This window comes from Rhinatrema bivittatum, unplaced genomic scaffold (assembly GCF_901001135.1).
Source record: "Rhinatrema bivittatum unplaced genomic scaffold, aRhiBiv1.1, whole genome shotgun sequence".
Lineage (NCBI taxonomy): Eukaryota > Metazoa > Chordata > Amphibia > Gymnophiona > Rhinatrematidae > Rhinatrema > Rhinatrema bivittatum.
In genome coordinates this window covers 44,424-67,739 of record NW_021820532.1, presented here as the reverse complement: position 1 = coordinate 67,739, position 23,316 = coordinate 44,424, and the positions used below count along the sequence as shown (strand labels likewise).

Sequence of the window (23,316 nt, the reverse complement as noted above, 5' to 3'; positions counted from 1 at the left end):
TGCCGCTCCATGCAAGTTACCCCCATGCCTTCTGTTAAGGGTAGTAACTGATGCTCCATGCAGGTTACCCCATGCCTTCTGTTAAGGGTAGTAACTGCCGCTCTGTGCAGGATACCCCCATGCCTTCTGTTAAGGGTAGTAACTGCCACTCCGTGCGGGTTACCCCCATGCCTTCTGTTAAGGGTAGTAACTGCCGCTCCGTGTGGGTTACCCCCATGCCTTCTGTTAAGGGTAGTAACTGCCGCTCTGTGCGGGTTACCCCCATGCCTTCTGTTAAGGGCAGTAACTGCCACTCCGTGCGGGTTACCCCCATGCCTTCTGTTAAGGGTAGTAACTGCTGCTCTGTGCAGGTTACCCCCATACCTTCTGTTAAGGGCAGTAACTGCCGCTCCGTGCAGGTTACCCCCATGCCTTCTGTTAAGGGTAGTAACTGCCTCTCTGTGCAGGTTACCCCATGCCTTCTGTTAAGGGTAGTAACTGCCGCTCCGTGCAGGTTACCCCCATACCTTCTGTTAAGGGCAGTAACTGCCTCTCTGTGCAGGTTACCCCCATGCCTTCTGTTAAGGGCAGTAACTGCCTCTCTGTGCAGGTTACCCCCATGCCTTCTGTTAAGGGCAGTAACTGCCTCTCCGTGCAGGTTACCCCATGCCTTCTGTTAAGGGCAGTAACTGCCTCTCCGTGCAGGTTACCCCATGCCTTCTGTTAAGGGTAGTAACTGCCGCTCCGTGCAGGTTACCCCATGCCTTCTGTTAAGGGCAGTAACTGCCTCTCCGTGCAGGTTACCCCATGCCTTCTGTTAAGGGCAGTAACTGCCTCTCTGTGCAGGTTACCCCCATGCCTTCTGTTAAGGGCAGTAACTGCCTCTCTGTGCAGGTTACCCCATGCCTTCTGTTAAGGGTAGTAACTGCCTCTCTGTGCAGGTTACCCCATGCCTTCTGTTAAGGGTAGTAACTGCCTCTCTGTGCAGGTTACTGTCAATCCAAGGGCCTGCAAGTCTTCCCAATCTGTAGGAAAGCAGGAGGCTCGGCGACCTCCGCACCTGCTTTTTGCAAAATCGACTGCCCACCTAAGTCTTCTAAAACATGGACTACCCGGTTGGACATGCGTGTGTCCTCCTGACGAGACTTTGCATGAATTAACCGTGTCGTACAGATAGAGGTGAACTATAAAGCCTTCGCGTCTGAGCACCACCGCTACTGCTACCATTACCTTGGTAAATACGCAGGGCGCTACATAGCTGGGTATCTTTTTAAGAAAGGCAGCAAATGGAACTCAAAACGCTCTTACAGCACTCAAAGCGCAGGGGCTTCTGATCCGGAGCCGTGTCAGGATGTGCAGTTAGGCCTCTGCCAAATCGAGACGGCAGAGATACTACCCCTGCCGATCCGCGGTGAGAAGAGGCTGCAGAGCTTCCATACGAACGTGGGTAACCTGCAACCTGCTGTTCGCCCCTTTGAGATCCATAATAGGGTGGAAAGACCCTTCCGTCCTGAGCACCATGAAGTACATGGAATGGTGACTCTGCCCCAGCTCGGCTGGGGGAACAGGGACCACTGCCCACAGGAGCTGGAGCAGGACTGCCTGCTGATTGGCCACAGAACCAGGGGAGAGCATGAAGACATCACAAAGCGGCTGCTGCAGATCCAGTGCGGATGACCTCTAATACCCACTGATCCGATGTAATATGGGTCCACTCTCTGTGGAACCCCTATAAGCGAGCCCCCCCCCCCCCCCCCCTATCAGGGTTAGAAGGGAGCAGACCCGCTGAGGAAGGCCCGGCATCGGACCTCGTCTTTCTGAAGCCACAAAAGGACTGACCCCGCTTCTAGGCGTGGGAAATTTGTGGGAGGCAGAACCAAAGGCCTGTCCTGTAACGCCTGGAGTCCCCAGACTGCCCCTGCCCCTGTGGGAGCACTGAGAAGATAAGCAGATTTTGCTGCCGGCTGAAGAGGACTGGTGAGTATTGCGCTTTGGGAAATCTTTAGCATGTAAAACGTTTGGTGAAATATATTCTTTAGTGTGTGCGCCTGAAATAAAAAGCTAGCATAAGGTAGGTAATTGCAGTGTCTGCCTTTCCCTCCCTCCCATCCACCCCTAGCTCATTCTTTGATTTTATAGGCAAGAAACACTTCCACATTAAACATAAATCAGGGTTTTATCTAAACACAGGCTTGCCACAGCCCTTATCAAAAGTTTAATAATCCCCTTCCAGGTCACTACCAGATTAACAGCAAGTACACCACAAGTTTAAAGGACAGTAATTTACTCATCCCTACTCCCTTAGCAACTTAAACTTAACTAAGAAATCAACAATATTATGATGAAGGCAGCAGTCCAGCCTTATAATCTTTTGCATCGAGTGTCACATGTATGATTTTTTACAAGTTGGTGAGAGGTTGCATGTGTGTACCCCCTGTGAAGAGTTCCTGGCTCTCAGAGAACAAGTCCGATCTCTGGAGGCCAGAGTGCAGAACTGGAGGAGCTGAGACAGACAGAGATATATATAGAGGAGACGTTCAAGGGCATAGTAGCCAAGTCCCAACTCCAATCTGGCAGCACCAGTGCTGCCTTGGAGGAGGAAGGTCCCCTGGTCAGAGAGCATCACCCTGGAGTAGCAGGAAGTGATCAGATAGCAAGGACCTGCTCTCCAGGTGATACACTGTCTTCTCACACCAAGGACGAGTCTCCCAGGGCTATTGCTCAGGAGGGAAGGGTTAGGTCGGCCGTCATAGTTGGTGATTTGATTATTACAAATGTAGACAGCTGGGTGGCTGGTGGGCGTGAGGATCTCCTGGTAACTTGCCTGCCTGGTGCGAAGGTGGCACAACCTCACGCGTCACCTAGATAGGATTTTAGACAGTGCTGGGGAGGAGCCGGCTGTCCTGGTACATGTGGGCACCAACGACATAGGAAAGTGTGGGAGGGAGGTTCTGGAAGCCAAATTTAGGTTCTTAGGTAGAAAGCTTAAATCCAGAACCTCCAGGGTAGCATTCTCTGAAATGCTCCCTGTTCCACGCGCAGGTCCCCAGAGGCAGGCAGAGCTCCGGAGTCTCAATGTGTGGATGAGACGATGGTGCAAGGAAGAGGGATTCAGTTTTGTAAGGAACTGGGGAACCTTTTGGGGAAGGGGGAGTCTCTTCCGAAGGGATGGGCTCCACCTTAACCAGGGTGGAACCAGACTGCTGGCACTAACCTTTAAAAAGGAGATAGAGCAGCTTTTAAACCAGAACAAGGGGAAAGCCAATAGTTGCTCAGCAATACATAGTTTGGAAGGAGATATCTTCGAAAGATACTAATGAAACAGAGTTAGGGTATCCCAACAGAAAGGTTCCAATAAAAGCAAAAGTAGTCCATGTGCCCATAAGTAAAGAACCACCCGAGTTAACAGATCCCAAATTATCCCTGTAAAGTGATAAGCAGGTTGTCAATACAAACAAAAAACATACTTTAAAATGTATGTATGCCAATGCTAGACATCTAAGAAGTAAGATGGGAGAGTTAGAGTGTATAATATTGAATGAAGAGGTAAAAATGAAATCTCAGAGACCTGGTGGAAGCAGGATAGTGTTATACCAGGTTACAAATTATATCACAGTGGTAGGGTGGACCAACTCGGTAGTTGAGGGGGAGGGGATGACACTTTATGTTCAGGATGGCATAGAGTGCAACAAGATAAATATCCTGCAAGAGACTAAATGCATAGTAGAATCTTTATGGGTAGAAGAGAGAATTTGAAAAGAAGTTGGCCATAGAGGCAAAAACTCATAATAAAAACTTTAAAAAATATACATGAAGCAGAAAGCCTGCGAGGGAGTCGGTTGGACCGTTAGATGATCGAGGGGTAAATGGAGCATTTAGGGAAGATAAGGCCATTGCGGAAAGATTAAACGATTTTTTTTGCTTTGGTGTTTACTGAAGAGGATGTTGGGGAGATACCCTTTCCGGAGAAGGTTTTCATAGGCAATGATTTCATAGGTAACCAAATCATGGTAAACCTAGAAGATGTGGTAGGCCTGATTGACAAACTGATGAGTAGTAAATCACCTGGACTGGATGGTATACACCCCAGGGTTCTGAAAGAACTCAAAAATGAAATTTCAGACCTATTTCAATTAATTTGTAACCTATCATTAAAATCATCCGTTGTACCTGAAGACTGGAAGATGGCCAATGTAATCCAGATATTTAAAAAGGGCTCCAGGGGTGATCTGGGAAAATATAGACTGATGAGCCTGACTTCAGTGCCAGGAAAAATAGTTGAACGTGTTCTAAAGACCAAAATCACAGAACATATAGAAAGACTTGGTTTAATGGAACAAAGTCAGCATGGCTTTACCCAGGGCAAGTCTTGCCTCACAAATCTGCTACATTTTTTGGAAGGGGTGAATAAACATGTGGACAAAGGTGAACCGGTAGATGTAGTGTATTTGTATTTTCAGAAAGCATCTGACAAAGTCCCTCATGTGAGGCTTCTAAGAAAACTAAAAAGTCATGGGATAGGAGGCGATGTCCTTTTGTGGATTGCAATCTGTTTAAAAGACAGGAAACAGAGTAGGATTAAATGGTCAGTTTTTGCATGGAAAAAAGGTAAACAGTGGAGTGCCTCAGGGATCTATACTTGGACCGGTGCTTTTTAATATATTTATAAATGATCTGGAAAGGAATACAACGAGTGAGGTTATCAAATTTGCGGATGACACAAAATTATTCAGAGTAGTTAAATCACAAGCAGACTGTGATAAATTGCAGAAGGACATTACAAGACTGGAAGATTGGGCATCCAAATGGCAGATGAAATTTAATGTGGACAAGTGCAAGGTGATGCATATAGGGAAAAATAACCATTGCTGTAGTTACACGATGTTAGGTTCCATATTAGGAGCTACCACCCAAGAAAGAGATCTAGGCGTCATAGTGGATAACACATTGAAATCGTCGGTCTTTAAGATCATGAGAGGTCTAAAACGGGTAAATGTGAATTGGTTGTTTACTCTTTTGGATAATACAAGGACTAGGGGGCACTCCATTGTTAAGCGCAACCTATTTATTTATTTATTTAGCATTTTTCTATACCGACTTTCCAATAACAGAATTATTGATCAATTCGGTTTACATTCTCAACAATAACAATGACAAGTAAATGTCTTACAATGAACAGGTCGAATTAACTTGGGTTAAGATATATGGGGTTAATAACATAATTAAAAGGTACGGTTATATATAACATAATTAAAACATATAAATTAAAACATATAAATTAAAACATATAATTAAAACATATAAATAACATAATTAAAAGGTATGGTTATATCCCTGGATATAACCTACGCTTATATCCAGGGATACAAGAACACTTAGACTTTGTAGAAACTATAATTTTGTTTTATTGATCAGTATAGGTAGATGCTGGATAATGGATACCCTTTCTCTGACAAATTGACCAGCATCTCCCTGTATACAGGACATGACCCTTCTTTTATAGATAACATTCAATATTGTACAATGGTAGAAGATTCTAGAGGGTTGTGTGACTGCCCAAAGAATCATTTACATAGGTTGTCATGTCAACAGCATGATGTGACTATCCCTGAACTGCCCTGATTACTTCTGCCAGGTGGGGCCCATTTACCATCACTCTCTAGATAGTCCTTTGTTCTGTTAGAATCTTGCTGGTCAGGGCAATTAACATATCTGAAGTTGTTTTTATAGATATTCCTGAGAATAGTGCCTTTTATTATGATCGGATAGCCTGAAGTTCCCGCTGTTGTCTTCTGCTTTCTGTGACCCTATGAGTAGGCGTCACCTTATGGAGCCAGCTTGACTGCCTGTCCAGATATCCTATGAATTCTGCAAGTCATTCTCAAGAAGTCAGTTAGAGTTCATACAGCTAAGGCAGGCTAAGGAAACCGAGGATTCTGGGTCAGTTTTCTTTTCTCCATATTGGTTTTCTGGTCAGGCACTTCTCACAATGAAGTTAGTAAGTAGCACACTGAAAACAAATCAGAGAAATTATTTTTCACTCAACGCACAATTAAGCTCTTGAATTTGTTGCTAGAGGATGTGATTAGTGCAGTTAGTGTAGCTGGGTTGGAAACAGGATGCTGAGCTTGAGGATCCTTGCTCTCACCCAGTATGGCAGCTTCTTATATTATGACCCTTGCTGGACCTGGAAAAGGACAGACCCTTATCCTCTGGGAGCTGCTAGGGCTTGGGATCCCCCAGGTTTTTCACCAACTGATCCAGGTCTTCGCCAGACAGCAGTGATCCCTTAAAAGGAAGCTTGCCCAGTTGTGTTTTTGACCATGAATTTGCTGCCCAATTGCGTAGCCAAAGAAACCGTGACCGAGAGGGCTAATTAGCGAGAAGAACTGCTGAGCAAATCATAAAGTGCACTAGCCAAATGGCGGCTGCAGACTCCATCCTCGCCACTTCCTTACTCTCTGGAAGCTGTCGGTTCCAGAGAAGGTGCGCATGCAGCACCAGGGCAGCACACACAGAAATCTGGACCGCTGTCACCGAGGAAGTGAATAAATGCTGCAGAGGTGATCCCGAGGAACCTTCCACCAGATCGGCGGTGTACCTCGTCACAGCCGTCCCACTATCGGGATTTGAGAAGCTGCCTGCAGCCTGGTCGGAGGAAGGGGGTGCAACATCTGCCGCACCCCTTGTAGCACTGACTCGGGAGATTCCCACTCCGCAAGCACCATCTCCTCCAGCTCGGGGTGCCGGGGAAAGACCCTGGTGAGCGTGCGCACCCCTCTGACGACAGGATGCCATACCCGTGTCTCCTGGGACTTTACATCTCCCAGGGGGAGACAATCAAACCCCAACTGCATCCCCGAAGAAGAGGTGGGTGACAGAATCATCCTCGGGACCCGAGCTCTCGGTTTCCCTGTGGTCCTCCGACCCCTCAGGGTCTGCCCATGAAGGACCCGGAGCCTCAATAATCCTCTCTTGCCAGGACTTGATGAGACAAAACGGGAGGAAGCTTCTCAGGGGCCTTTGCTCCCTCCATGACAGGACTTTTCCCAGCTTCTTGAAGGCACAAACAGCCCGATGCAGGAACCGTAAAAAAAAACCCCCTCGGTCACTGGGAGGGAAGACTACAGGTGAGATGAGGGTAGGAGGCACCTCCGCACACCCCCACCGGCCTCCGAGGACTTCAGATCGCAAGGACCAGCTCACGTGGGAACCGCTGACAAAATGGCCGCCGAGCCAGCCCCCTCAGTTGATGGCCACGTGGCACCCGCATCTGACGCCGCTGGAGTTAAGATGGGGCTCCGGAGAAGGAGAGAGATCAGCTGGAGGCGGTGACAATGAAAATGAAGCCGAGCACTCCCTGGGGACCTCCCCCCGTCTGAACGCATGCGGCACACAGCGGTTCCTTCTCCACGGATGCACGGTGCACACCACAGGCCCCGCAACGGTGTACACGGTCGGGTCTGTCCATCACCCCCGGAGCGGCCGATACACCAAAACTATCGTGGCGACCCTCCCCGTCTCACCCAGCTTCCCTGTGTACCTGCTCCCCTGTAAGCACTTCTGCCAGTGCAGCCCCAGTGTGCGTGCGCCAGCCCAGTAAACTCAGCCTCTCTTACGGGGCCGATGCTGTGTCGTGCACCGAGCCTAACGCACAGGCTAACGAGCTCGTGGACACGCTAGGCTAACACCCGACGCAGTAAGGGGATCAGCGCCTCCAAAACGTGCGTCCAGACCAGGGTCTAGCGAATAGCGTTCATCACATGTAAATGCGTGCTCTTAGCTGTTACCCCCGATGCAAAAAAATCACCGTGCGCCTGATACTAAGTAGGAGGAACCACAGGAAGCAGCATGGAAAACAAATCTTGCCCATGGTCAGGTTAGGGAAACGGACGCCCATTCATTGAACGTCCATTTTCCTAACCTGCTCAGGAGGCACTAGGGATGCACAATTTATCCCTAGCGTGTCCTTTTTAGTGCAACCCCTCATTTAAATAATGCATCGCGTGCCCCGGAGCGGTGTCTGGGTGCGCGTCAGGAAAAAATTTCACAGATTAATATTATTATTATTATTATTATTTTATTAACTGCTCTCCCCTCCTGAGCTCCACCAAGGTCCCCTCTGGGACTGGGAGCTTGCTAATGGGCTGGAACTGCTGCTCCGATCCTAACAACGTCCCTACCACCTGCTGGAGGCAGAAAATGCCGGGTTCCTGCTGCCGGCACCACCTCCTAAGAAGTGGCTGTGATGTCGCCATCTGCTGGGAGGGGGAAAGAGATGGAAACCTTTATTAAGCAGGTGTATTTGGGAAAGCCACTGCTTATCCCTGGAAGTGAGCAGTATGGGATGGATCTACTCTTTGGGTGCTACCGGGAACTCGTGACCCGGGCTGGCCACTGCTAGAAACAGGAAACTGGGCTGAATGGACCTAGGGTCTGACTCAGCGGGGCACGTCTTAGCTTCCCTGCAGCAGTGGCGTAGCCACGGGTGGGCCTGGGTGGGCAGGTGCCCACCCAACTTAGACCCAGGCTGTAACGTTCGTTAAGTGGAACCTGGGTCGACACCGCTTACCTTGAGTCTGGGAAGCACCGGAACGGAAAGTCCTCCTCTCCTGGATGTAGAAGAGACACCCCTGAGACAGTGATCAGTAGAATCCAAAACGACAGTCCAGGTCGGGACCGGCGGCAAAAGAATCCAATGCCGTGGTCCGGGTCAAGGCAGGCAGCAAACAGGATAATCCAGGGAAGGAGTCCAGATCAGGGCAGGCAGCAAACAGAAATAATCCACTGGGTCAGTCCGGGTTCAGGCAGGCAGCAAACAGAAATCCAGAGAGGCAGGCCGAGGTCTGGGCAGGCAGCAGGCAGAATAATCAAAGTTCAGTCCGGGTCCAGGCAGGCAGCAAACAGAAATCCAGAGGGGCAGACCAAGGTCAGGGCAGGCAGCAAACAGAAATAATCCACTGGGTCAGTCCGGGTTCAAGCAGGCAGCAAACAGAAATCCAGAGAGGCAGGCCGAGGTCTGGGCAGGCAGCAGGCAGAATAATCAAAGTTCAGTCCGGGTCTAGAGCTGAGCGACAGGCAGGGAAGCAAACAAAACACTCACCAAGCGCACTGTGGCCGAAGCGAGGAGCTCAGCAGGAAGCTCCGTTTAAATGTCAATCCTTTCCCGCGCAAAACCGCGGCTGGTCGGCGTCTGACGTCAGGGGGCGTGTCCACGGCGCGCTTTAGCGCGAGATTTGCCCGCGGCGGCGGTCCTGAGCACGGAAGTCCTCGGGGAACGTCGGGGCCGTGCAGGAGGAAGTTGCGCCGCCGGCGCCACGGGAACAACGGGGACAGAAGCAGAACCCCGCCGACCCCGGAGGACAGCCCCGCCGGCATGGGAAGCGGTAACAGTACCCCCCCGGCAAGGTCCCCCTCCCCGCCTCTGGGGACCGGGCTTGAGCGGGAATCGAAGGTGAAATCGCTGAATTAATCGGGGGGGCAAGCACATGGGTCGCAGATTCCCACGTGTTTTCCTCCGGGCCATAGTGTTTCCAAGAGATTAGATATTGTAACTGCCCCCTCACTGTTCTAGAATCCAGGATGTCCTGTACCTCAAATTGATCATCATTCTGAACTATGGTAGAGTTGACCTTACGCTTCCTATGTGGCCAAGTCATGACAGCAGGTTTCAATAAAGAGATATGAAACGCATTGTGGATACGTAAGGAGGGTGGCAAACAGAGTTTGTAGGAGACAGAGTTTATTCGTTTCTCAATGGGGAAAGGTCCAATGAAGCGAGGAGCAAATTTTGCGGAGGGTAAACGTAGTCGCAGATTGCGAGTGCTCAACCAGACAGGATCTCCAGCGCGAAGGAGGGGAGCCATGCACCGACCCTTATCCGCTTGAGCCTTCATCTTGGCCGCATTCCGGAGCAACAAGGCCCTAGTCTTCGTCCAAAGACTGGACATGGATTCAACAGCGGCATTGACCGCAGGACAATTGGAGGACCCTTCAATTGGCAAGGGAAGACGAGGATGCCTACCAAAGACCACAAAAAAAGGAGACTTCCCAGTGGCCTGAGACGGAAGATTGTTGTGACACATTTCGGCCCAAACCAGAAGAGATGCCCAATTGTCCTGTCGTTGATTAACGTAAGTACGCAGAAAGGTCTTTAGAGATTGGTTTGTCCTTTCAGTGAGGCCATTGGATTGAGGATGGTAGGCAGATGAAAAGGCAAGCTTGACCTGAAGAAGTTTGCATAAATTAGTCCAAAATGAGGCAGTAAACTGGACCCCCCTGTCGGAGACGATACTGATGGGGAGACCGTGAAAGCGGAAAATGTGTTGAATAAAAAGGTGGGCTAACTGGGAGGCAGAGGGTAGTCCAGGTAGAGGAATGAAATGTGCCATCCGGGAGAAGCGGTCTACTACTACCCAAATAACGGTATTCCCCTCAGAGAGCGGCAGATCCGTAATGAAATCCGTGGCCACATGAGTCCACGGGGAAGCAGGAATGGGTAGAGGTTGTAACAAACCAAAGGGCTTACGTCGGGGAGTCTTCTGTGCAGCACAAACTGGGCAGGAATCCACATACCGTTTGACGTCCTGTTGCCAGCGGGGCCACCAATAGCGTCTGGAAAGAAGATCCTTGGTCCGGGCAATCCCGGGATGTCCTGCTAAACGCGCATCATGAGCCCAGCGAAGAACCCGGAGACGCAAGCGTTTAGGTACCACGGTTTTCCCCAACGGAACTGTAAAAGTGGCTGCTATCTGAATGCGAGCTGGATCTATGATATAGCGAGGCGGGTCCGGAGTTTCATCCAGATCAAAACTGCGGGAGAGGGCGTCGGCTCGAACATTCTTCCTCGTGATACTATTGAGACCTCGGTAGTCGATGCAGGGTCGTAACGACCCATCCTTCTTCTTGACAAAAAAGAACCCTGCTCCAGCAGGAGATGTAGACGGTCGAATAAACCCATTCGCTAAATTCTCCTTGATGTATTGCCGTAACGCCTCGGATTCAGGCTCTGACAACGCATAAATCCTCCCCCTGGGTGGAATCGTGTCCGGAAGAAGATCTATAGTACAATCATACGGTCTGTGGGGTGGCAGGGTTTCAGCACGCTGTTTACTGAAAACATCCTGGAAGTCTTGATAGGGAACCGGAATACTAGGAGAGAGTTGAGTAGACTGGATGGAGGTCCTGTGGATAGACGTTAAACAGTTCTGAAAGCAAAAAGGACTCCAAGAGGTGAGTTGCAATGAAGCCCAGTCCAACCGGGGTTGATGAATCCGTAACCAGGGTAGACCTAAAATGATTTGATTGACCGAAGATGGAAGCACATAGAGCTGGATGAGTTCTTGGTGCAAAACTCCAGTGGTAAGCAAGATGGGTTCGGTGACGTAGCAGATTCGCATACCTACAGAATGTCCGGACACTGAAGTAACAGAGAGGGAAATGTCTAGAGGTTTGACCGGAATCTGGTATGACTTAACCAGTTGCTCCTGAATAAAATTACCGGCAGCGCCTGAATCAATGAAAGCCTGGGCCGAATGTACTTGCTCCTTAAATGAAATGGTAACAGGAAGGAGTAGTTGTGGAGAGGAACCAGTGGGACCCAGGGAGGCCTCTCCTACCCGTCCTAGGTCCGAGAGTTTCCCGCCTTGTTGGGACATTTATTGACGAAATGACCGGCGCCCGCACAATATAAACAGAGATTCTTGGTTCTCCTTCTGTGACGTTCCTCCGGCGTTAGACGAACCCTATCAATCTGCATGGGTTCATCAGTACCACTCGAAGCTTCTGCAGCAGATTGAACCGAAAGAGGCTGCTGAAAAGTGGGGGCTAGGCGAAAGATCCTTCGGGAAGCAGCTCGCTCACGTGTTCTTTCCTGGAAACGTAAATCTAAGCGGATAGCCAGTCGAATTAATCCCTCCAGAGTTTCAGGAGGATCTCTGCCAGCAAGTTCATCCTTAATGTTCTCTGCTAGACCTTGTCGAAAAATTGCCAACAAACTATCCTCTCCCCAAGCAAGTTCAGAGGCTAATGTCCGGAACTGGATGGCGTATTCACCCACGGATCGGGATCCCTGCCTAATGTGAAGTAATTCAGTAGCTGCTGAATTAGAACGTCCAGGTTCGTCAAAAATAAGGCGAAATTCTTTTAAGAATCGGTCCAGGTTAGAGAGAAGGGGATCATCCCTCTCCCAAAGAGGAGAAGCCCAAGCCAGGGCGGGTCCCTCCAACAAGGAAAGAATAAAGGTAGTCCTGGTCTTGTCATTGGGAAAGGAAGTGGGCTGTAACGAGAAGTGCATTCGACACTGATTAATGAATCCTCTACACAGTGTGGCAGTTCCATTAAATCGAGGCGGAGGAGGAATCCGAATAGGTGTAGGACTTGCGGCAGAACTGGTTATGGGAATAGCCGGGGTATGGGCTAACGCATCCATTCGGGCAACCAAACGATCCAAGACCCCTGTGACTTGGTCCAGAACCCCTTGCTGCTGTTGAATTCGATTGGCCATCCCGGGAATTGCCTGGAGTGCGGCCAAGTCGACTGGTTCCATGGCTTCGGCCAACTGTGGCTTCGGCCAACTGTAACGTTCGTTAAGTGGAACCTGGGTCGACACCGCTTACCTTGAGTCTGGGAAGCACCGGAACGGAAAGTCCTCCTCTCCTGGATGTAGAAGAGACACCCCTGAGACAGTGATCAGTAGAATCCAAAACGACAGTCCAGGTCGGGACCGGCGGCAAAAGAATCCAATGCCGTGGTCCGGGTCAAGGCAGGCAGCAAACAGGATAATCCAGGGAAGGAGTCCAGATCAGGGCAGGCAGCAAACAGAAATAATCCACTGGGTCAGTCCGGGTTCAGGCAGGCAGCAAACAGAAATCCAGAGAGGCAGGCCGAGGTCTGGGCAGGCAGCAGGCAGAATAATCAAAGTTCAGTCCGGGTCCAGGCAGGCAGCAAACAGAAATCCAGAGGGGCAGACCAAGGTCAGGGCAGGCAGCAAACAGAAATAATCCACTGGGTCAGTCCGGGTTCAAGCAGGCAGCAAACAGAAATCCAGAGAGGCAGGCCGAGGTCTGGGCAGGCAGCAGGCAGAATAATCAAAGTTCAGTCCGGGTCTAGAGCTGAGCGACAGGCAGGGAAGCAAACAAAACACTCACCAAGCGCACTGTGGCCGAAGCGAGGAGCTCAGCAGGAAGCTCCGTTTAAATGTCAATCCTTTCCCGCGCAAACCGCGGCTGGTCGGCGTCTGACGTCAGGGGGCGTGTCCACGGCGCGCTTTAGCGCGAGATTTGCCCGCGGCGGCGGTCCTGAGCACGGAAGTCCTCGGGGAACGTCGGGGCCGTGCAGGAGGAAGTTGCGCCGCCGGCGCCACGGGAACAACGGGGACAGAAGCAGAACCCCGCCGACCCCGGAGGACAGCCCCGCCGGCATGGGAAGCGGTAACACAGGCCCACCCAACTGGCACCGGAACTGCAAGGCTGTCGCGGGATCCCATCCCCGCGACAGCGAACAAGAGAACCCACGCCACGCGCGCCATCACGGCACACGTGGGGAAGCGCTGCTGCGGCCGTATGGCCAACCGGTCTTCCTGTTCGGGGGGGAGCGGAAGCGCCGCGGGCAGCTTCCGCTTCCTCCCCCAATGCAGGAAGATCAGCTGCCTCTCCTGCTGCCACCCGTTCTCCTGCTATCTTCGGACCAAACGGCCCGCCAAACTTCCTGTTTGGGGGAGCGGAAGCGCTGCGCACAGCTTCCGCTTTCTCCCCCAAAGCAGGAAGATCAGCTGCCTCTCCTGCTGCCACCGGCCTCCTGCTATCTTCTTCGGGCGTCGGGCCGTATGGTCCACCGATCTTCCTGCTTGGGGGGGGGGGGAGGGAGGAAGCGGACGTTGTGCGCTGTGCTTCCGCTCCCCCCCCCCCCCCCGACAGGAAGTTCGGCGGGCAGTATGGCCCGACGCCCGAAGATAGCAGGAGTCCGGTGGCAGCAGGAGAGGCAGCTGATCTTCCTGCTCTGGGGGAGAAAGCGGAAGCTGTGCACGTGCTTGAATGTGTATGTGTGGATGAGAATGGGAGTGTGTGTGGGTGAAAACTGGAGCCTGGGTGTGTATGTAGGTGAGAGTGGAAGCTTTAATATGTGGGTGAATGGGAGCTCGAATGTGTGTATGTGTGGTTGAGAATGGGAGCCTGGGTTTGTGGGTGGGTGAGAATGGGAGCTTGAATGTGTGTATATATGGGTGAGAATGAGAGCCTGGGTTTGTGTGGGTGGGTGAGAATGGAAGCTTGAATATGTGGATAAGAATGGGTGCTTGAATGTGTGTATGTGTGGGTGAGAATAGTACCTTAAATGTGTATATGTATGGATGAGAATGGGAGCTTGAATATGTGTGGGTGAGACTGGGAGCATGGGTTTGTGGGTGAGAATGGGAGTCTGGGTTTATGTGTGTGGGTGAGAATGGGTGCCTGGATGTGCGTCTGTGTGTGCATAAGAATATAAGCCTGGGGAGGGGTGAGAAAGTGAGAACTTGAATGTGAGCTTGTGGGGGGGTGGGTGGGGGGGGGAGAGCATATGAGAGTGACAGCTTGAGTGTGTGAGAGGGAGTCTGTGAGAGAAAGCGTGTATGTGTGTGTGTGTGTGTGTGGAAGGGAAGAAGACAGTAATAGAAGAAAGACACTGAAAAGGAATTAGGAAATGAGCTATAAGGGAAAAAATGGGAAAAAGAGACCAGGACCAACTGATTAGAAAAATACAAAGATCAGACAACAAAGGTAAAAATATATATCTATATTTTGAGATGTTAGCAATTTAAATATAAGCAACACAACCGCTCTCTCAAAATTTATGGACAGGTAGGAGCCGTGTATAAAATCGTAATAATAAGAAGGCTAATGTACCACAAATCACCGTGAATTATGTTTGTATCATTAAGTAAACCTCATACTTAGGCGTAGATGTGAATGCTATGCTGCATAATTTGGCATTATTTATCAGTAAAAAAACAACTAGTAGACCTGCATGCCTACAGCCCACCCATGTTAACCTTGTGCCCACCCAAAAAATCAATTCTGGCTACGCCACTGCCCTGCAGGCCACACCACGACCGTGTGACTCACCTTTCAGCTGCCCGGGGTCCTCCAGGCTCCCCTGGGATGCATGCAACGGGGCTGCAGGTGGTGGCAGCCTGAAGATCTCTCTGCTGTCTTCTGGGACCGACTGATGCCCTCCCGCTCTGGATAAGAAAGAAAGAGAGGGTCACAGAGCCTGAGGCTGATCTACTCCTGGGATTTATTATTTTTTTCTAATTCATTTATAGACTTTTCTAGATTTTACAAACCAATCACCAGTTCATAACAGAAATAAAGGATATTTCTACACGATATTATTCTATTGAAAATATCCTTTTTAACAATCAATGAATCTAATCACGAGGTAGTATACGGGAGTTTACAATATATAGAAAATGTTATGAAGAAACCGTAAGAACATGCGCGCACAGAACACCTGCTGTACTATTTATTGTATCTCTGGGGATGATGTCAGATGCTCTTTTGAATCTATAAACCTTGCTAACTGCTCTGGGGCAAAGAAAATATTACATTCATCACTCCTCCTTACTAAGCATTTGCAAGGAAAGCATAATAAAAACGTGATTCCTAATGCAATCACATCTTGGCGTAACACCAGAAAAGTTTTACGTCTTTGTTGTGTGATTAACGCTAGGTCCGGAAATATTCTTACGTTTAAATCATGGAATTTTATAGGAAATTTCCTGAAATATATTTTCATAATTTTGTTAACGTCTGAGCTTGTAATTAGAGAGACCAATAATGTTCCCTTGTCGATTACCACCAAATCTGAGTTCTCGAGGAAATTCGTCGAGTCGTCTTGAAAGGGTCTATTGGAATCTCTATTTACCCTTCTAGAAATGGGTAAGGATTTACCGCAGGCATTTCAGAATCTAGAAAGCCCAAAATCACTTGGAAAAACTTTTTAAGAGTAACATATGGTGTTGCTCCTGCAATTGGAGGAAAATTCAATGTACGAATATTCAGGCTCTTAGCGTTATTTTCAGGAGTTTCAATACATCTCGCAAGTAGATCACGATCCTTAGCTACTACTGCTTTGAATCCTTGAGTTTTCTCATCTTTTTTCTCCAACTCAGAAATCCGAGCATTGGTAACAGTTAATTTCTCCTGCATTTCCGACAGTTCTTGGTGTTGTTTGGTACGAGCTTGGTCTAATTCTTGATAGGTAATCCTCATCTCATGCTTAAAGCCTCCCACCAAATCCCAGAGTCTATCAAGGGTCACCACAGGAGGGCGGCTCGGGTCACCGCCGGTCGCGCCGACTGCACCACCTTCCCCCTGTACCTGCCACATTCCCCGGGCCAGGTTCTGCGGCGCTCTCTCTCCGGGTCGCTGCCCCAGGCTCAATGCCTCTCTCCTTCAGCTTCCTTGTCTCTCTCTGCAAGCCCCAAAATGGGGTTTACCTCCGGAGATGTCAGATTTCGTGGCCTCTCTCCGGCAGCACTCCCTTCCACCCCGAGCCCGTGTCCGTAAGTGGGGTCATCCTCCGGGCCCTCCTCGACGTTTTCGCCGTTCTCTCTTTGTGCCGGTGGCCTTCTCAGGCTCTCCCCCGCCGCTCTGCCCATCTGGCTCCTCGGCTCCTGGCTCTTTAGCAGGTACAGGCATGAAGCGCGTTATTTCTAATTGGATAGGTGAGGGTAACGGCTCTGGAGGGTATAACCCTCACCTTACCCTTGCGTTTTGGTGACATAGTTCAATTATTGAAGGAGAAATTTTAGAAATCTTAGCGCAGGTCTTACGAGCCAACTTACAGGTCGATCCAGTAAGGCCGCGGTAATAACAGTGCGGCAGTGTCAGGCGCACCCTTCCTCCCCGCACGCACAGTTCTCTTCACTAACTCCCCGATACTCTCCTCTAATCGCATGCAAATGCATGCCGCGGCTTTAAAGCGGTAGGGAAGGGTTATGCCCGCGTAACCCATTTTACTGTATAGGCGCTTAATACAGCGCCTATACAGTAACCAGGGTGCGCTGGTACCTGTCATTTCAAATGACATTTGAAATGACAGGCACCATGAAGTGAAAAAAAAAAATACCAAAAATATGTAAAAACCTGAGTGTTCAAAAAAAATAAATTTTAAATACCTGTCGGAGGGCCGCGTGGGTCCAGGCGGCCGGCGGGCGGCGGGAGCCGGGTGGTCGCGTGTTAAATCTAGGCCGCGGGCAGGTGGGCGCCTGTTCCAGGCGGCGGCGGCGGGGGCGGGTGGACACGCGTTAGTTCGAGACGGCCGGCGGGCGGGCGGCGGCGGGTGGTCGCGTGTTAAATCTAGGCCGGGTCGCACAGGCGCGCATTCATTCATCCAGGCGGAGGAGCCGGCGGCGAAAGCAGCCGGCTCCTCCGCCTGAATGAATGCACGCCTGTGCGACCCCTGCGATTCGGCGCTCAAGGCAGTCACAGCATGTGACTGCCTTGAGCGCCGAATCGCAGGGGTCGCACAGGCGCGCATTCATTCACTGCCGGGGCAGCCCCCACCGGCAGTGAATGAATGCGACCCCTGCGATTCGGCGCTCAAGGCAGTCACATGCCGTGACGTCACGGCATGTGACTGCCTTGAGCGCCGAATCGCAGGGGTCGCACAGGCGCGCATTCATTCACTGCCGGTGGGGGCTGCCCCGGCAGTGAATGAATGCGCGCCTGTGCGGACCCGGCCTAGATTTAACATGCGACCACCCGCCGCCCACCGGCCGTCTCGAACTAACGCGTGTCCCCCCGCCGCCGCTGCCGCTGCTGCCTGGAACAGGCGCCCACCCGCCCGCGGCCTAGATTTAACACGCGACCACCCGGCTCCCGCCGCCCGCCGGCCGCCTGGACCCACGCGGCCCTCCGACAGGTATTTAAAAATTTTTATTTTTTCTTCTGACAGGTTTTATGTGTCCCACATCATTACATTTTCTCGATCATCTCTGTATCGCTTTTTTTTTTTATTGTGTTTTATTGTTTTTGAGTGTCTTAAGCGGTGTCGATGGATTTGTTACTAGACTCACAGTCCTAACTCCTACTAGGGGGAGGCGGTAAACTAACACGTTAAGGCCGCGGCAAAACAGCGGGTTACTAATGAGATAACCTGAGCGCGCGTTACGGTATCGGAGGGGAATAGCTAATTCCTTCATTATACAGCTAATTCGTTCATTTACATGCCGGGTGGGGAAGGGTTACGCATCTGTTTTAAGAAGCGCTACGGACGCGCGAAACTGGAGACTGTATCGCTGGTTTGCCTTACGCGTCGGAATTGTGCGCAACGAGCTCGTTACAGACGAGAAATCTTCAACTGAATGTTACTGTATCGAGCTGTTAACCGGAAGCCTCTACTCCTGGGATTTAAGTACTGCAGGCACTCAGCACCTGCTCCTACAGTTCTATAATACAGCCAACCAGAAAGCAGGATATTGAACCAGAAAGCAGGATATTGAACCAGAAAGCAGGACAGTGAACCAGAAAACAGGACAGTGAACCAAAAAGCAGGATAGTGAACCAGAAAGCAGGATACTGAACCAAAAAGCAGGATAGTGAACCAGAAAACAGGACAGTGAACCAAAAAGCAGGATAGTGAACCAGAAAACAGGACAGTGAACCAAAAAGCAGGATAGTGAACCAGAAAGCAGGATACTGAACCAAAAAGCAGGATAGTGAACCAGAAAGCAGGATATTGAACCAGAAAGCAGGACAGTGAACCAAAAAGCAGGATAGTGAACCAGAAAGCAGGACAGTGAACCAAAAAGCAGGATAGTGAACCAGAAAGCAGGATATTGAACCAGAAAGCAGGACAGTGAACCAAAAAGCAGGATAGTGAACCAGAAAACAGGACAGTGAACCAAAAAGCAGGATAGTGAACCAGAAAGCAGGATAGTGAACCAAAAAGCAGGATAGTGAACCAAAAAGCAGGATAGTGAACCAGAAAGCAGGATAGTGAACCAAAAAGCAGGATAGTGAACCAGAAAGCAGGACAGTGAACCAAAAAGCAGGATAGTGAACCAAAAAGCAGGATACTGAACCAGAAAGCAGGATAGTGAACCAAAAAGCAGGACACTGAACCAAAAAGCAGGATAGTGAACCAGAAAGCAGGATATTGAACCAGAAAGCAGGACAGTGAACCAGAAAGCAGGATACTGAACCAGAAAGCAGGATATTGAACCAAAAAGCAGGATATTGAACCAGAAAGCAGGACAGTGAACCAAAACGCAGGATATTGAACCAGAAAGCAGGACAGTGAACCAAAAAGCAGGATAGTGAACCAGAAAACAGGACAGTGAACCAAAAAGCAGGATAGTGAACCAGAAAGCAGGATACTGAACCAGAAAGCAGGACACTGAACCAAAAAGCAGGACATTGAACCAAAAAGCAGGATATTGAACCAAAAAGCAGGATATTGAACCAAAAAGCAGGATACTGAACCAAAAGCAGGATATTGAACCAGAAAGCAGGATATTGAGGGATATTGAGCATATTGTTTCCCAAAAGCTGGGAAACAGAGGAGCTGCCCAGTGATTGTCCATCTCTGCCCTTTGCAGGGAAAATGGCATAGACAGCTTGGCAGTACAGACTGTTCATGCGCTGCCAAGTAACACAGTGAGAAAAGGAAAAAAAACTGCAAAGTGCAGAAGAGAAAGAACAAAGGCAATCCACAAGTTCTGGTGCTGGTCCGTGTTGACCCTGCTCAGGCTCCGTTTCTGGCCCGGGGCCAGGATCCCACAGGCTTTCCTGCTGCTTCCCCTCCCCCACCTCCCCTCCCAGGATTAGGCTGAGTTTTTCCTGCTCCTTCTTTTGGGGGAAGTCTTGAATTTTCTCTCTCTGCCCTGGGAATTGTGCGTCTCTGATCACTCTGTGTTTTGTGGAAATGCATTTCTGGTTCTCTCTCTTCAGATATTCTGCACGTCTGTATTTTCTGTATAGAGTTCTGTAGCAGTCCTGCTTGTTCTGTGTTCCCAGTAGGAGGGGTACTGGTGTTCTAGGACTGGGTGTAATATTTGCAGTGCTGCCTTTTCTTAGGAAGGTCTGTTACTGTATGAGTCCTGGGTCTTAGTGCTCTTTATAGGTGCCGAGTGTGGTTTTTCCAGGATTTTGTGTTGCTTCAGAGAGCCTGACTCTGGTGGAGGGAGTTTGTGTGTGTGATACAGAGGTGACCCCAGAATTTGAATATTATTTTTTTTGCATGGTGAGCAGTAAGGGGAAGCCTCCTCACTCTGCTCTGCCTATTATTGGCGATGTTTCTGTGGAGCATGGAGCGTCTGTTAACGGCACCGGAAGTGTAGGATTTTTGGTGGGGCTCTGTCCCATTCTGTACAGTTTGGGGTTAATGATAGACCCCAGATTTCACTCCCATATAAAAGAGGACTGGGTGAATGAAGTTATCAAATAATTTAAGAGTAGTCTTACTGTTGGGGGTAGGAACTGGTGGAGGTTTTTTTTTTATTTCATGCAGAAAAGGAGACGGATCTGGTGGAAGTAGATCCGCTGGTGCCCGGCCTGCGGCGGGGGTCACGTTCAGTGGGCTAAACGCCCCTCTGACCTTACGCACCTAAACTTAACCAATTATGTCTGAATATAACCCGCTTAGCTTTGTAAATTATGCGGCCTTGTGTGCCTGGATAACCTCAAAGGAGAACCGGGTAAGTAGTGCTTTTCACCAAAATAAAGAGGAAGGGTCTGTGCCTTCCCTCACCATCTCGCCGAGCGCCTAACACCCCCTGATCCCCTCGGAAGTACAAATGAAAATGCCCCCCTGCTGCTGGCAGAACCTCCCCCGCCGCCTCCTCTTGGAGAGGCCGAGCTGCGCACAGTTAGGCAGGTAACGGCGGAAGGATATTCAGTGGCGCGGAAGGATATTCAGTGGCGTGGGAGCGCTCCCGGCTGTCCCCTGCTATCTGATAGAGAGTGAGCTGAGCTTCTCCCGCTAACTGCAGCTCCGTTTACCAGACAACGCTGCACACCTGCCCCTTCCTGCCCCCGGGCCAGCCGCACAGCTTCTTAGCTGGATGTAAAGTTATCTTTTCAAATCCTGCCAATTGCCTAAGTCCGAATTTAACCAGTCCAATGGCGCAGACTGTCCGGCTCCGATCCAGTCCAGCAGAGCAGAGAAAGGAAGGGGAGGGAGGGTAGAAACATTCAGATAGGAGAGCGCTAGGGCTCACCAGGAGGAGGAGGATCATTCTAGCAAAGGGAGGCCTCCGAGGCCCAGGGACTCAGCAGTTACAAAAAGGACAGAGGCGTCGTGGTGGAGGGAGCCAGGAAGGGGCAGCAGAGGGGCTGCACTGGATGCATACGAGAGAGCAGTCCCATCCTGCAAATGCAAATACTCAGAACCAACATAAGGAAATATTTCTTCGGGGGGGGGGGGGGGGGGGGGATCCCTGGAGTGCCCTTGTGGAACAGGTGGCAAGGACGAAAACAATAAACAAATTCAAAAGGGCATGGGATAAACACTGTGCAAACCTAAAGGCTGGAATGGAAATGATGAAAAGGGTGCATGGGGGTAACCTGCATGGAGCGGCAGTTACTACCCTTAACAGAAGGCATGGGGGTAACCTGCATGGAGAGGCAGTTACTACCCTTAACAGAAGGCATGGGGGTAACCTGCATGGAGCGGCAGTTACTACCCTTAACAGAAGGCATGGGGGTAACCTGCATGGAGCGGCAGTTACTACCCCTAACAGAAGGCATGGGGGTAACCTGCATGGAGCGGCAGTTACTACCCTTAACAGAAGGCATGGGGTAACCTGCACGGAGCGGCAGTTACTACCCTTAACAGAAGGCATGGGGTAACCTGCATGGAGCGGCAGTTACTACCCCTAACAGAAGGCATGGGGGTAACCTGCATGGAGCGGCAGTTACTACCCTTAACAGAAGGCATGGGGTAACCTGCACGGAGCGGCAGTTACTACCCTTAACAGAAGGCATGGGGTAACCTGCACGGAGCGGCAGTTACTACCCTTAACAGAAGACATGGGGTAACCTGCACAGAGTGGCAGTTACTACCCTTAACAGAAGACATGAGGGTAACCTGCATGGAGCGGCAGTTACTATCCTTAACAGAAGGCATGGGGGTAACCTGCATGGAGCGGCAGTTACTATCCTTAACAGAAGGCATGGGGGTAACCTGCATGGAGCGGCAGTTACTGCCCTTAACAGAAGGCATGGGGGTAACCTGCATGGAGCGGCAGTTACTGCCCTTAACAGAAGGCATGGGGGTAACCTGCACAGAGCGGCAGTTACTACCCTTAACAGAAGGCATGGGGGTAACATGCACAGAGCGGCAGTTACTGCCCTTAACAGAAGGCATGGGGTAATGTTCATGGCATGGTAGTTTCTATCCACATCAGAAACATGGGGGTAATCTGCATGGTAACCTGAAGCGGCAGTTAGTTGTTAGGATTCGTGGCTCACGGGTAGGACCCTTGAGTCGTGGTACTCACTCCAATGCTGGCAGTAGACCCCTAGACAATCGGTGATGCTCCTCTGTGGCAGGGATGTTGCCGTCTCTCAGCCCCGTGCTGCCTCTCCTCCAGGACCGCTTAAGACGCGTGCACGCAACTCCCTCTCCTAAGGGTGCCACGGTGGAAAAATCCCCACGATGCCTTCTGATGAGGTCATCCAGCTCAGTATTTAAGGGCCCTTCAGACGCCTCTCCAGTGCCTCAACAACGGGTCTCTTGCCGTAGCAGAATGTGTTGCCAACGTTCCTGTTGTCCTGCATTCCTCCAGCCAGCTTCTGGACTCTCATTCTTGCCGCTGTCCTAGAGAGCCACCGAACATCTGCTGGCCGCCAGAACGCAAGGGCTCAGCCTGCAGGGAAGGTGGCTGGTATAAGCAAAGTTCCAGTCGGGCCAGCCCCAGGGCACGCTCGCCAGCAGACCAGGCGATGCTAGTGGGTGAGTCTGCTGGGCCGTGTCAATCACCCCTTGGCACCAAGAGTCCTCCATTACAGTTTGCTGAGACCATGGACCTGGCGGAACTGGCTGCCCTACTGGGCCATGCTGGGAATGTCTTGGATCAGGTCACTGGAGAGACTGGTGGCTCATCTGGATGCACTACCAGTTGGGCCTCTATCTGCGCGTCCTCCAGGAGTCCAAGCCCAGCTCCTAGGCATGTGCCACAGCCTGCCGCCTCCACCTCATTCTCATGGCAAGGCCTTTGTCCTCCAGGTGGGCCTTTTCCTGACTGATAAAGCCAAGGTAACATTTTGTTTCAGTTGGGGGGGGTTCAGCATTGGCTTGGGCCTCCCCCCTCTGGAAGAGGGAGGATCCTCTTGTCCAACCTGAATCACTTTCTCT

The 23,316-nt window shown here is 50.6% G+C and overlaps 1 protein-coding gene across 2 annotated transcripts in view; it reads right to left on the bottom strand.

Annotated features, from left to right (window-relative positions):
• LOC115081704 overlaps positions 1-23,316 on the bottom strand; it is a 45,117-nt gene that overhangs the window by 5,543 nt on the left and 16,258 nt on the right. The window contains exons 7-8 of one of the 2 annotated variants that reach the window (XM_029586127.1): positions 15,078-15,193; positions 5,185-5,989 (exon numbers count right to left, since the gene is read on the bottom strand). In XM_029586127.1, coding sequence (XP_029441987.1) covers positions 5,964-5,989; positions 15,078-15,193 — 142 coding nt within the window. In that variant the 3' untranslated portion in view covers positions 5,185-5,963. Of the gene's footprint in view, positions 1-5,184; positions 5,990-15,077; positions 15,194-23,316 lie in introns of those variants that run through there. The other variant, XM_029586126.1, reaches the window with a different exon arrangement.